The 13,095-nt window shown below is 39.6% G+C and overlaps 1 protein-coding gene across 3 annotated transcripts in view; it reads left to right on the forward strand.

Moving 5' to 3' along the window:
• The first annotated feature begins 1,275 nt into the window (after positions 1-1,275).
• pcdh11 (protocadherin 11) overlaps positions 1,276-13,095 on the forward strand; it is a 151,824-nt gene continuing 140,004 nt past the window's right edge. For 2 of the 3 annotated variants that reach the window (XM_061725451.1, XM_061725453.1), the window contains exons 1-2: positions 1,276-2,029; positions 7,379-7,959. In XM_061725451.1, coding sequence (XP_061581435.1) covers positions 7,420-7,959 — 540 coding nt within the window. In that variant the 5' untranslated portion in view covers positions 1,276-2,029; positions 7,379-7,419. The remainder of the gene's footprint in view (positions 2,030-7,378; positions 7,960-13,095) is intronic. The other variant, XM_061725452.1, reaches the window with a different exon arrangement.

The following is a 13,095-nucleotide window of genomic DNA, read 5'->3' on the forward strand; positions in this document are numbered from 1 at the left end:
AAAACAACTGTAATTCCTAAAAGTTAAATCTCATATGTTTGTGAAACCTCTTTTTCCCATCATGAAAGCAGGTAAACATGAGCCATTAAAACCTCTTAAACAATTTGCCAGTATAGTTATTTCCTCTTGAAGCCAGTGCAAAATCATTAAGAGCCTGTCTCATACCTGTTTAGAAGAACTCAGTTTCAACATAGCTGCATTTGAAGTAAACATAATCATGCAAATTCCCAGTGGTTGCTTGTGGTCACCTGAGGTTGCTTGATGAATGTTAAGACATCAACTATTGTGATTAAAATAGCAGGCAGATTAATGAAGGCTTTCTATTAAAGTTTGCAGCAGCCAAAACACATTACAGTGAAAACATTACAGTAGTGATTTACTTTATAGTGTGATGTCGAAGCACATGTCTGCTATAACATGATGGTAGTGATGATCATTTGGGGCGATAACATTTTGTGACTGCATAAAAATACCTCTTAGACTATACTATTAATATCTGGGGAGTGGGTAGCCATTATGGTTGCCACAGCAGGAACAGAGCAGCTTGGCAGTGTGTGATTAGTGATTGTTAAATCAATCAATGTAAATATGGTAATGAGGGTCTGACAACCAGCCCTACAGCTGCAACAACACTTGTTGAGGATTTACTTTAGAGGTTAAGCAAAGGTTATTATATTTGCTGATGCTAAATAATACGATCAGCATGATTTCAATGAGGAAGTAAATTTTCTCTTTCAATATAGCCAAAGGGCCTTTCCCTTTTGTCCCTCGCATAATCTCTCATTGGTATTTTCTTTTCCTTCCTTTCTTTTTTTCCATATTCAAACTTAATGACAGATCTATTATTGTGTATTTTCTTTTCATTTTTTTTTTTTATTTTGCCCATGTCTCTTCTCATTCCTGAGGAGCGGTCGCCACATGAGAACCTTTTCACTATCTGGAGATGCCAAAGTTACAGCAGCAGTAAAAATTCTGAAACAAGACTCGCTTTGAAAGAGAACAGTGCCCCCCTCTTGCTTTCAGGTACATTTCTGGATTACGGTGACTACTGCAAACAGCAGAGGCATCTGTGGTCTTCATGCGCCCTGACAACTACCTTCTGCGCATTTTTTTGTGCAAGCATCTCTCCAACGCAGTGCGGCTTTAAGTGGAGCGGGGCTCTTAAATCTGCAGTTGGCTCCTCCTTCCTCCATGATGTCAGACGGAGCGAGAGCTGCGAGGGAGAGGGAGAGGGAGAGGGAGAGAGGTGGGCAGCATTGAGGAACTGAGTTCATACAATACTACTGAGACATCTACAGCTTAACACACAGATACGCAGAACCGCCTATCCCGGCTGCTGTAAGTGATGCTGCACTGAGGCGCACTTTGATCCAACTCCACCGGGGCGGCGATGCGCTCTCTGCATTCCTCATTTAACAGTGTTTGTGCGCTGTCTTGAATCAGTTAAAACAAGTGGTTCTTAAATAAATCAGGTTTACGCTTTCATTTGTTCATTAGAGCTTGTTTTTTCCCTTTTCTTTCTTCTTTTTTGTGCCATCTTTGGATTGAAGTTTTACACTCGGGTCAAGAGGCGTTTTTACGCACGTCCAAGTATCATTTCAGCGATTTTAGGGTCTTAAAAAATGAAGATAAATTAAGCTGCAGGGTTACAAAGTTTATGTAAAACAACATTGGATCATTGCGTATCTCCGCCTGTGGGACTGCGAGCCCGAGACAGCAGAAGAGGAATTACAGTCTCCTTTTTTTTTTTCAAACAAAGTTGATCGCTGCTCTTCGCTATTTTTCAACTTGCAGGCGAGGACCACATTTCTTTTTAGCACATGGATAAGTTTTTTTAGCGGATAACATATATTTTTTTCTTTTTTTATATATACTTCGTCTGCCTTTTCCTGCCAATTCTGATAAGGATCCTCTCTTCCCCGTTTTTCCCACTCCAGATTAATTCATGGCACTTGTTTTTTGTGAGTCGGTGATGTCTTTACGCGACGGGATTCGCGGCTGATTTTCCCATCATATCCAAGCAGATAAGGTGAGCTTTTTACTTTTTTAATATGACTTCAATGTTGAGACCAAAGCGCGTTGCTTCAGCATCCTCCGACCACGCACATGACTGTTATTTCTCCTGAGCGCAAACGCTGGAGTCTATTATCTTGTGTGCTCGGTCTAAATTCAAATTGATCTTTCCAGCATGCGGCGTGGAGTTGCTTTCTATGTACAGTCACTGCCCGCAAGATACACCGGGAGAAATGTATATCTACTAGGTAGATGGATTCCCCTTTCTTTTTTTTATTTCGCTGCAACAGTGGGTGATTTTGATTTTCAGAGAGCCGCTCCGATCACACTTTAGTGCAAGAATCCTTGGAAGCTGAGTTTGACGCATTATGAAATTGTAATTGTACTGCGCGCTTGGTCACGATTTCGGACGCTATTTTGTCTTGCTGTCCGCTGATTGCTAGACGGTATGGATCTTTATCCAACAGCATCCACCTGCAGGGACTTTCCAGCCCGGTTTGTGAGCCGCCTCACGGCTCAGCGCGGCCGGTGCGTGCGTGGGTGCGCAAACCTCACAACATCACTCTGCACACAATCTGACTAAAATAAGGAAATAATGGTCATAATGAAATAAAATAAATGTCTCGATTGCTAATGAGAAGGGAAGCTCATATTGGTGTAAATCCCATCTTAACGCCACAGTTGGTTGTTCCTCTGACTTCTTAATATCACCACATATGCGCTCAATAGGCTCTCTATTATTCTTGCGAGTTGTTTGGAAAGCCGTTGACCTCACCATTTGCTGCTAAATTAAAGCAACACGCAATGAATAGTGTCCAAAGGCTAGATGGATAATTTACCTGATCAATAATTTGCATTAAATGGAATACCAGTGGAAGCTGGTTCTTTTGTTTGATTTGCCAAACCATGTATGCTCTCCCATCCACATTTCAAATTCACTAATACACACAGAAAAAATTAACCATAGCCCAAAATGGCTTACCATATCGTTTTATGGCATTTTTCACTATTATGTATTGTATTTCAACCCTGAGGGATGAACTGCGGGTTTTGGAGTCTAAGTTGCAGGAAAACAGTTCCCAGTGTGTTTTGAAGAGTTCATAGGAGCACCTGTGGTCGCTGTGCTTCCCGGCTGTCAAGATTTTATCTGTTTGCTTTGCTTTTCATCTTCTAGTGTATGTTATCTTTTCACTGCAGCCCTTTCCACAGTCACCGAGCACTATTTTAAGAGTTAATATATAATTTAAGCCCATTTTAGATGTTCTTGTGAAAAGATTTTTGATAGTCTGTTAACATACAATAGCCGTTGGGTCTGTTCAATTTTTTCCATAAATTGAATTGAATAAGAACCTTGAAATCGTCTTTTTTTTTACTTGATTTCAGATGTAGTAGTAGCTTGAAATGAGAGTGAATCCTTCACTTGACATATTAATACCTCTAGAATATATTTAAAAATGTTCAAACATTGTCTTACTGAACCAGTCAGTTTGTTATTCCAGTGTAATTTAAATGGACAAATTTCAAATGGTGCTGTTGATTTAAAAAAAAAAAAGTTTACTTGTTTTCTTTAATGTCTCATTTTCATTAAGAACAAAGCATCGGAAGGTCAAATTTGACCAGGACGGTGGTGTAAACGGTCACACGTATATTTTCGCTTTTGGGGTACATTTGAATGTAAGCACTGCCCCCTTGAGGTCCTGCACTTCAGTGGTGAACATTAGCTTGTCATTTTGCTAATGCAGGAGGATAAGAATTATCACCCAGCCACCATTTAATTATCCAGATTGTGGTAGTACTCACGATATAAGTCTATTTATGAATTATGACAGTGACTGAAATGTGAAGAGGAACTGGCTGTCTTTTGTTGTTTGTGTCTTTAGCCAAACAGCATTACTGGTCTTCAAATAATGTCACAAAGGACAAAACGAGTAGAAATCCCATCGTCGCATTTGAATACCTTTCAATGTTGTAATTTCACTTGTTATTAATGGTGTCAGAGTGGATGTATATATTACACATTGCACAAGAACTTTGGCTGTTAAGTAACTATTAACATTTCTCAAGATGAAAGCAATAAAGCGTTTATTCTTCCACACCGCAAACAAAACAGATTTGGCTTTGTGGGCTGAAAAAGAACTCTGTGATCATAACAGAAACTTTCTTTGTCAGGTTGCCATGATTCTTGAAGCTGTGATAAGAAAGGAAAAAAGACAGCGAAAGGAATTGTATCGACTACAGCCTTCTGTTTTTGACATCTCCTTGGATCCAAAGCCAATATTAATAGATACAACATAAGAAAGAAAGGAAAGAAGAAAAAAAAACAGCTTAACCTTGATATTTAAAGGATGCCGAACTTCTTTGGTCCCAGCATCAAAGCACCATAGTAACCAACCTGAGGGCCTTCTTCAGGGGTGACGGTAGGGGGGTGACGGAAGCTGTCTGGCTTCAGCTGATGCAAACAACAGGAAGACTGGTCCATCACACTGTCGTGTAAAGTGATATGGGGATGGCCAGCTCCTCTTCACCGTCTCTCCCAGGAGGGAGTTTTGAGTTTGCCTACTGGATTCAACCTGCTGTCTGGGGCTCAAAATAGCATTTCAGGAGACTTGTGAAGTGTAAGCAAAGGAGACACTCTGACTGACACCTAGAATCTCCCTCTTCTTACCTTTCCCCCCCTGCAGCACAGTTCCTTCTCTCACTGAGCTTTTCCCTTGTGGGCTGGTTTATAAAGCATTGTGACAAGCGAAAAATAAGAGCAAATGTTGAGATACCGTGGCATAAAAAAAGGAGAATAAAATGATCAAGATAATAAAGCGGTTGAAGACATTTTGACCGCAGTGTGTTTAACAGGATGATTCACCACCCGCCCATAGTAGATATAAGTTTAATCTTTTTAGTATTCACGACCAACGTTGGACATATGCACCGCTGCTCTTGCATAACACACAAAATATAAAAATTCAGTTCTCTAATATCACATCAGATCTGCAAGGCTGTCTCTTTTTTTTCTCATGTCACTACATTTGTACTCCTGCATGTAGCGTGTAGGAAAAAGAAAAAATACACCTCTTCATGGCACAGAACATTATTGTCACTTAGAAGGTAGAAGAAATGTGGATCATCCTTTGATCTTTCCTGCTTTTTCACTTCAGCAAATCACATCCCATTTAAGGATGTAATTTAAACTTCATTATGCGTTGTACGAGCTCAGCTTTGGACTTCCTGGTGATCATCACGGTAACGAAATTGCAGCTCACATTCAGAAGGATGCACACTTCAAAGTAAAGTGTGTCAGTGTTACTAATAGAATATATCTCATCAACATTTAGACATGGCAGTGCAGCGCTGCCTGTGCCGTGTGTGAAAAAATGAAAATACCCCATACTGATCAATGTCGGCTCTGCTTTTTTGTCTAACTGTTCTGTAATGAGTCTCATGCGACTGCTTCATGACACGTGTGATGTCTACTTTTACATGTTTCATGAATGCCTTGCAATTGTTTCCAATTCAAGACCATATCAATGAAATTTTTATTTTTAATCAATTCCCCTTTGCCAGCCAACCGAGAGGCTCAATTGCTATGAACATTGTTGCCTTGCCAATTTAGAGGACCCCCTGCAGTGCATTGTAGGTGCTCATACCTTTTCAGGATGGTATTTGACTCATGCAAATTGATGGAAATATCATAAAGCAGGAAATAATATGGTTCCCAAAGAGCTACTTTTGATCCTTTGTTAGTGCAGGTACAGTATGTCTCCATGCTCAGGTTACAGATGTAAATCATTTGTGTGTGGGATGTCACACACTCTTTGCCATTCTTTGAAGGGAATGAATGTTTGATTTCGAGGCAGCCGCTTTATGAATGCAAACCAATATCGTGAGGAAAACCATATTCAGTTAATAAACACTCAAGGGGGTTGGTGGACTTTAGCACTCGGCAGGAAAATGACTAAATGAAATTAGCTGGTAAATATATGGTGCTGGAATACAGATAGGCAGTGTTGTTATGAGAAGCAAATAAACCGTACCTGTACTTTGGTGGTTTCACTCGGTTATGATTTAAAAATGGACCTAGGATGTAATTCTACTGTTTTATTCAACACAAATGTACTTTTATAATTACATTACATCTCAAACGGCATAACCTCATTAAAGCCTGTGTGGCCAAATCTGAATTGACCTTTGTGATTGCAATGGAAATTATTTCATAAATGTGTTAAACGTGGCTGATAATTTGGTAAATGAATAAATATGTCAAAATGTCAGCTAGCAAACCACACAAAGTCACTCCCCAATAACCTACTAATTAAGAAGTGCAAAGCATTCAATATTTTATCCTGGCAACTACTGGCAGAACATGACTCCTTCATCATCTTCCAATGACCTACTTGGGTTTTGGCAGTTTGGGTTCTTGCTCTTTGGCAAGCATTTACACACATGAAACATTTAAAGATTTTGTAAAACAACAGCATCAAATGAATTGGAACTCCCCACAAGAAAATGCATTTATGAATAATTCTCAGTTATCGTAAAGCCATGTGTGCTGCTTTTCTAGGGTTTTATAATTCTGTACAAACAGACAGCTGATATATGATTTAGGGGGAAAAAAAGAGAAGTTAGGATATGTCTTCACAGATTTGACTGATGCCTTGCACAAAAAAGAATTAGACATTGTAGTTTCCGTCCTCTGCTGTTACTCTAAACAGTGCTATTTTCGTAGTGTTAGTTTATACACACGGCTGTTCATGAAATATTTGAGAGCTCAATTGTTTACATTCAGAGCAAATAAGGCTCTCCATTAATAGCTGCTGTCAAGCAGTAAAACTGCAAATTTGTGCATGTTCCTGCATGAAAGCACCACAGTTTAAGGCTCAGTTCTCCCTCTTCCAAATTAGCTGTAATCTGGATATGAGGTCCACTTTATGGAGATACTCATTTATTATTTTGAGTCGGACTGTTGCAGATAGCAGCCTCTTTTTTTCCATGCAACATAGCTGAGAATGAGCTTACAAAACAAGAGTGCGTTCAACAGCTTTCGTACTTCTCAGTGGAAATATAACAGTTCATTACAGCGATGAAATCGATTGATGGAATGCATGAACTACTAACCTTTTGCATGTGTTCTCGCTCAGTGGATGCCATCAAAGGTTAATTGTGTATAACTGCCATTAATTTGCTCTCAATGACATGGGAAAGGATGTTGGCTCGTGACTTGTCAGGATGAGGAGGTCAACCTAAAAACTCTTAGTGTGGGGAAAAAGTGGTAATTACAGCCAAACTTGAATTGTATGTCATTTTCTGCACTGATTTCATAACTTTCTTTCTTTTTCTCTTCTTTTTTTGTCTCATCTCTCTCCTTTGGTAGAATCGCTGCAGTAAAAGTGAAGCTCCTATCTAATCTTGAGTATGGACTTAGCAAGTCAGGCGCATGTGCTGGTGGTCTTGCTCACCTCTGTGGTATTACTATGCGAGGCCCAGGAGAGGGACTACGTAGTGAAGGAGGAGCAGCCGGAGAACATCCGCATTGGAAATCTGCGCAAGGACCTGGACCTCAACCTAGACCCTAACATCAAACTATCCTCACCGCTGCAGTTTAAACCTGTGTATAAAACAGGCGACGTGCCTTTGGTGAGAGTAGAGGCCAACACTGGGGAAATCTTTACCACAAATCACAGAATTGACCGGGAGAAGCTTTGCTCTGGAGTCTTCACTGAGAAACGCTGCTATTATGAGATTGAGGTGGCGGTACTGCCTGATGAGATCTTCAGATTGGTCAAGATCCGTTTCCTGATTGAGGACGTGAATGACAACGCACCCCTTTTCCAGTCAACTGTGATAAACATCTCAATCCCTGAGAACACGGCAATCAACACTCGATACCCGGTGCCATCTGCATTTGACCCTGATGTGGGGATCAATGGGATCCAGCATTATGAACTAGTCAAGGTAAGGACGTATCCTGTTTCAGCTTTTCATATGGAAACAAAAAATGACCTTTCATTCTTTAATTAAGATTAGACCATCGACTTGGTTATTCCAAATTATCGTAATTCTCCTTTAAAATATTCTTTGGTAGAACCATTTCCTAAGTGGAGTTGTTAGTTTCCTTTTTCTTTTAAACTTCTGTTCAGACAGACTCCAGAATTTATTAAATGCAATAACAATGTCATTTTCTTTTTTTTCTTTTGCAACCTAAATTGCAACAATTAAGCCCAAATAATGACACTTCCACCACCATGTTTCACTAATGAAATTAGGTTAATGTGCTCAGAATCTGTTTTTCTGTTTCCAAAGAACACACATCGTTGTTGTCCATTATCAAAACATTCCTCCAAGAACTATCTGGCTTGACTGCAAACTGCAGATGTTATGTTGGGCTGTGCTACATTTGGTTGACAATGTCTACTTTTAGGGCAAATGTATTTAACACCCCTTCACCTAAAAGAAGTATGAAAAAAGTCTCAGTGTTCAAGTATTTGAAGATGAAGAAAAAAAAAATCTTTAGGATCTACACTACATAGAAAGTGGATGAATGTGATTATTTAAATGCTTGTCATTTCATGTATAACCCAACAACTATGTAGTGCAAAATAATCACTTTTTTGTGACTTAGTTAGAGGAATTATTTGTGAAAGTAATTACTCCGAAGCCTTGAGATGCTGAATCAATTTTCCAGGTATTGGTCTACTCTTACAATTTAATCACATAAATAGCTTTAAATGGCTTTTTGGCGACATATGCAAACAGCATTCCTGCAACCATACATCTGATAAAGGACAAGCCATTATTTTCATGTAGTTTAGCAAACAGTTACAAAGAAAAAAAGGAACATAAGTGATATAATTAATTGTTTTTCTCAAATAATCTGATAGATGATGTCCTGAGTACAATTTTCAGCACATATGTTATTGATTAAGCTCTGACACACCGCTGCGCCTGCAGCAAGTCAATTACAATTACAATTCTTCATTGTTGAGCATTTGCATGATTCTTTCTTTATTTTCAATCTTTGGATCTTTATTTTCAATCTTTGGAGATTTCATGTGTTATAATTCATATTCTGCTGTAGCTTGGGCTACAAACTTGGTATAGTTCTTTAATTGTGCAGTGCTAATCTAAAGGAAATTCATTTAGGCTCCTCAATGGAAGATATGACCTACTTTTTCATAAAGTGAAACATGTTGCAAAGCCTAAGATATTTTTACCTGCCATTAATTTTGCCATATGTTTTTTTCCATCATGAGAGAATGATATAAAAATGGTGTGTTTTCACCATTAACAGTAACATCAAAGAGCATGTATTGGGGTGCAGATACAGCATATACTGCATGTCCAATTTCCAGCCATAGGTTACACGTGCTGAACATACTGCAGTAGAATAAAGCAAGTGAAAATTATTCTGCTATATTATACTAATAGATACCTCTTCTAACACTAGGAAAAGCTTTTTCAACATCTAATTGAAGCTCTTTTAAACTGCATCCTTTGTTACCTAATGGAGTCGGCCACAAATTCAGAACTGTAAGATATTATCATGAGTTCTTTATTTATAAGCTAGACAACACTTTATGCTTTGGGTATTGGAGACGACATGAGCACATGCAAATGAAGTGTAATTAAAGAGGGAGATTCAAGCACTCTGGAGGAAACACTGAACATAATAAATACACAAAGGTTGCTGTATTCGAGGGCACGATGTGAGACGGAATTGACAAGCCCATCTTGCAATCTTAGACAAAGTCAACGGTGTGATAGAATGAACATAACCATTGCTGTCCGTGTCTGCATTGATTATGAACTGCATTTTCAAAGAGTCTCCCCACTGCCAAGACCTGTTTGACGCAATGTCCCGAATTGTTCCTGACTGGAAAATCACCAACTAAATGTTCTGTTCATTATGATGATCAGCTGGAGTAATTTTTTTCAGTATTTAGTGCTCTAAAACCTGCGTCTAGGTTGTGGCTGAGTTATCATTTGGAGGAAATTCTTTTTGCAGCATCTGTGGCTTTGCGCCCCGATTCAGTGTTTCTCATTACATCCTCATTGTGCTCGAGATTAATTTCCTCGTGTCCCAGGTTCTATATGAGTAAAACACAAGGAAACGCATTAAAAGGAGCCAGAAGACATGTTCAGCCTTTGGTATTGTCTATTTCAGAAGTGCACTAGAAAGTCAGGGGTTTAGTGAGGAAGGACTGTGCAAGCATTTCCTAGAATAGCTCTTGGCTGCTAAGCCACCCATGCTCTATCTCTGTTTGGAGATTTGTCTGAGAAGCTCCCTCAGAGTGATAGTTTGTCCAGTTTTCTTGTGTTGTTCAAGGCAACAATCTAAAATTGCTACCATTGTGAAGCACAGTCAGTCATACTCAGTGGTGCCTCTCTCCACATGTAACCTGTCTGTGTTGTCAACATACAAAACAAATAAAAGAAGCACGGGAGCTTCTTATAGCTTTGTCCTTTTCCAACGCCAAGACGAACAACGGATTTTTTGTCCTGCGGAGTGTTACAGTGCCAGACATAATGGTTGGTAATCATGCTCTGAGTGAAACTCTGCCATCAGTGCAGCAGTGTGTCATAGCCCCTGAATTGTAGAGAAGTTGTCTAGAAAGAATAGGCAAGGTCAGAGAAGGCAGTCACATGTGTGGTTTCTGTGTGATCTAGCATAAAAAGGATAAAAAGAGATTTGAGATTCCACTGCTGACATGGAATAGGGTTTTGGCTTTCCGCAAACATTAGTCCTTTTCTTTATTCCAGTGATGTAAGCTTTTGGAACATCGCATGTCAGCACATTTAAAGTGAGCAACTTGCTTGAATCATTTTGTTTAAATCAATGTTCTGTCCCCTGGCTGGGCTTTGCCTCACTGATAAACATGATGATGAAGTGGACTCTTAGCCTTAACCTTCTGCCACTAACCCAGCTTTTCTCTGAGGTAATTTCCAGGGGCAAACCACTTGGTCTATCCCTTCGCCTCCCTGAATTGTAACTCCAGTTTTTGAGTGGATGAAGTGGTCTTTTTGCTGGTACTTCAAGTTTCAGCCTGGCTGATGTTATTCCCAAAATGATTTGAAGATGCCACTTTTAGGCTTAATTCCAAAAAAGCGGGAACAAAGTGATTAATTTATCTCTACTGCCTATAGGAATTGGATTTGGAAGCAGAAAGCTCACTGTTAAGCGTGTCCATGTTTTCATTAGTATGCAGTGTTGATACATTATCCTCTTGTTGGATTTGACAAAAAGAGACAAACAATTCCCGCTTCTTTTGTCTTAATTATATGCATGGTATCACAGCCAGCAGCAACAGTAGAAGAGGGCCAGAAAGAAAAGGCAGAGTAAGGGTAAACGAGAGTTGTAGAAAAGTGAGTTTTTAGCAGCAATATAAAAAGCTGCTATACCTTGTGATGAATACCTCTCATCATTTGGTCCCGTCCATGGGCATCACTCTTGAGTAGTCCTGCTGATATATTCAAGGCCCAGTCTGAGTCTCCTCCGAGTTTTAATAAGGTCATCAACTTGAGCGAAAGATGCATCCGGCGATAATCTGAGGCCCTGTCTGCAAAATGAGGTTCAGAGTCATCCTTCCCTCATCATCAGGCACCTCTGCTTCTGTCAGTGTCCCTCAATCATTTTTATTTAAATTAGCCAACTGCCATCAGACTGTGCAGCGTACCTACCACACATGCACAGCTCTCACAGAGACCTGTGCCCCTATAATGTGAAACGAGAAGCAGCCTCTCAGAGTTCAAGAAGGCATGCACATGTACAGTATATGGAGGAGTGAGGCAAGGTTTAACATGCACATTTAGCCATTCATAGACTTTTGTCCTTCTTTCTCAGCCTTAAGGTTTCAAGTGAACGATTCATGCTAGTATTTGGCCTTTTCTTAGCCTGCCCTAGATCTTATCACAATTCACCAGACTAATTTTGTATTCAGGAGAATGCACAGCCTGAGAAAAAAAGGGGGGGGGGGGGCTCTATTCAACTTATTGAAATGCAGTGAGGGCTTTCTTGTCAGTTGTAAAATTGTCTGAAACCAAGACAAAAGCATAAAAGGAACTGCTAGCTCATAAATCATCGTGTAGCATTCCCTTTGACACATGCTAACTCAACATCCTACGATTATCATCAGGCTTTGCCAAATATCAGTGCACAGATACTGTGCAGAATCTATGAGCTAGTCAAACAACTGAGGATTGAGGAGCTCTGTATAGGGGGACTAGTGGATAACATACAGCCCTCAGAATGTTGCCTTGGACCTTTCAGTTATGAGAGAAATCATTTTGCCGTGCGTAAAAAGATTCAGCGGAGTTTAATCATATGGCAGTTTTTCTACATTTTATATGCCATGTCTGCTTATCCCTATAACTTCAACTTGCCAGAGGGATCACAAAATAAGGTCTTAAAGATCACTGCTGCAGTGTTGGCTGTTTTAAGTAGTTCTGTCAATCACTGATGTGTTGACAACATTCCTTCTGCAAGCAATTTTTCAGAGTACATAATAATTTACATGCTGCAGCCGTACGTTTCCTTGTGTCGGCTACAACGCTGTGTTGGCACAAGGACAGCTCAACATTTTGAAATATACTGCAGGCTCTTGTGCTCCCAATTTGGTTGAAATGGTCCTCCCATGAATAACGAGAATGTACATATCTTAATCTCATTTGATAGCCCTGCATAGACAGAGTAATCTCTTCCAACATTATGCCCAGCATGAAGCTTATCTCTTTAAAGAGGATGCTGTTTCTTGTTTTACCATGAAACTGCTCCTGACTGAAAGAGCTTCAAAGGGCTTCTTTGTTTCATAATGTGCATGCAGCTCATTCATAGGCTTGATCTTCTGCTTATTTCCTCCCTCTGCTCTCCCTTTCTCCCCTTTTTCTGTCCGTTCTTTCTGTTTATTTCCTAATTTGTTAATTTCATGTCTTTTCCATACCATGCACCATTTATGGTAAACATTAGTGCTACAGTAGTTTCTTTTGATGGAAGGTACTTTCGCTCAAAAACCACTGTTGGTTCTTTCAGTTTTTCATGTGGGTAACTAATGCATGTGTTTTCATTTCACTCCCTTTTTACTTTTGCCTAAATGT

The sequence above is a fragment of the Cololabis saira genome, chromosome 7 (assembly GCF_033807715.1).
Source record: "Cololabis saira isolate AMF1-May2022 chromosome 7, fColSai1.1, whole genome shotgun sequence".
Classification (NCBI taxonomy): domain Eukaryota; kingdom Metazoa; phylum Chordata; class Actinopteri; order Beloniformes; family Belonidae; genus Cololabis; species Cololabis saira.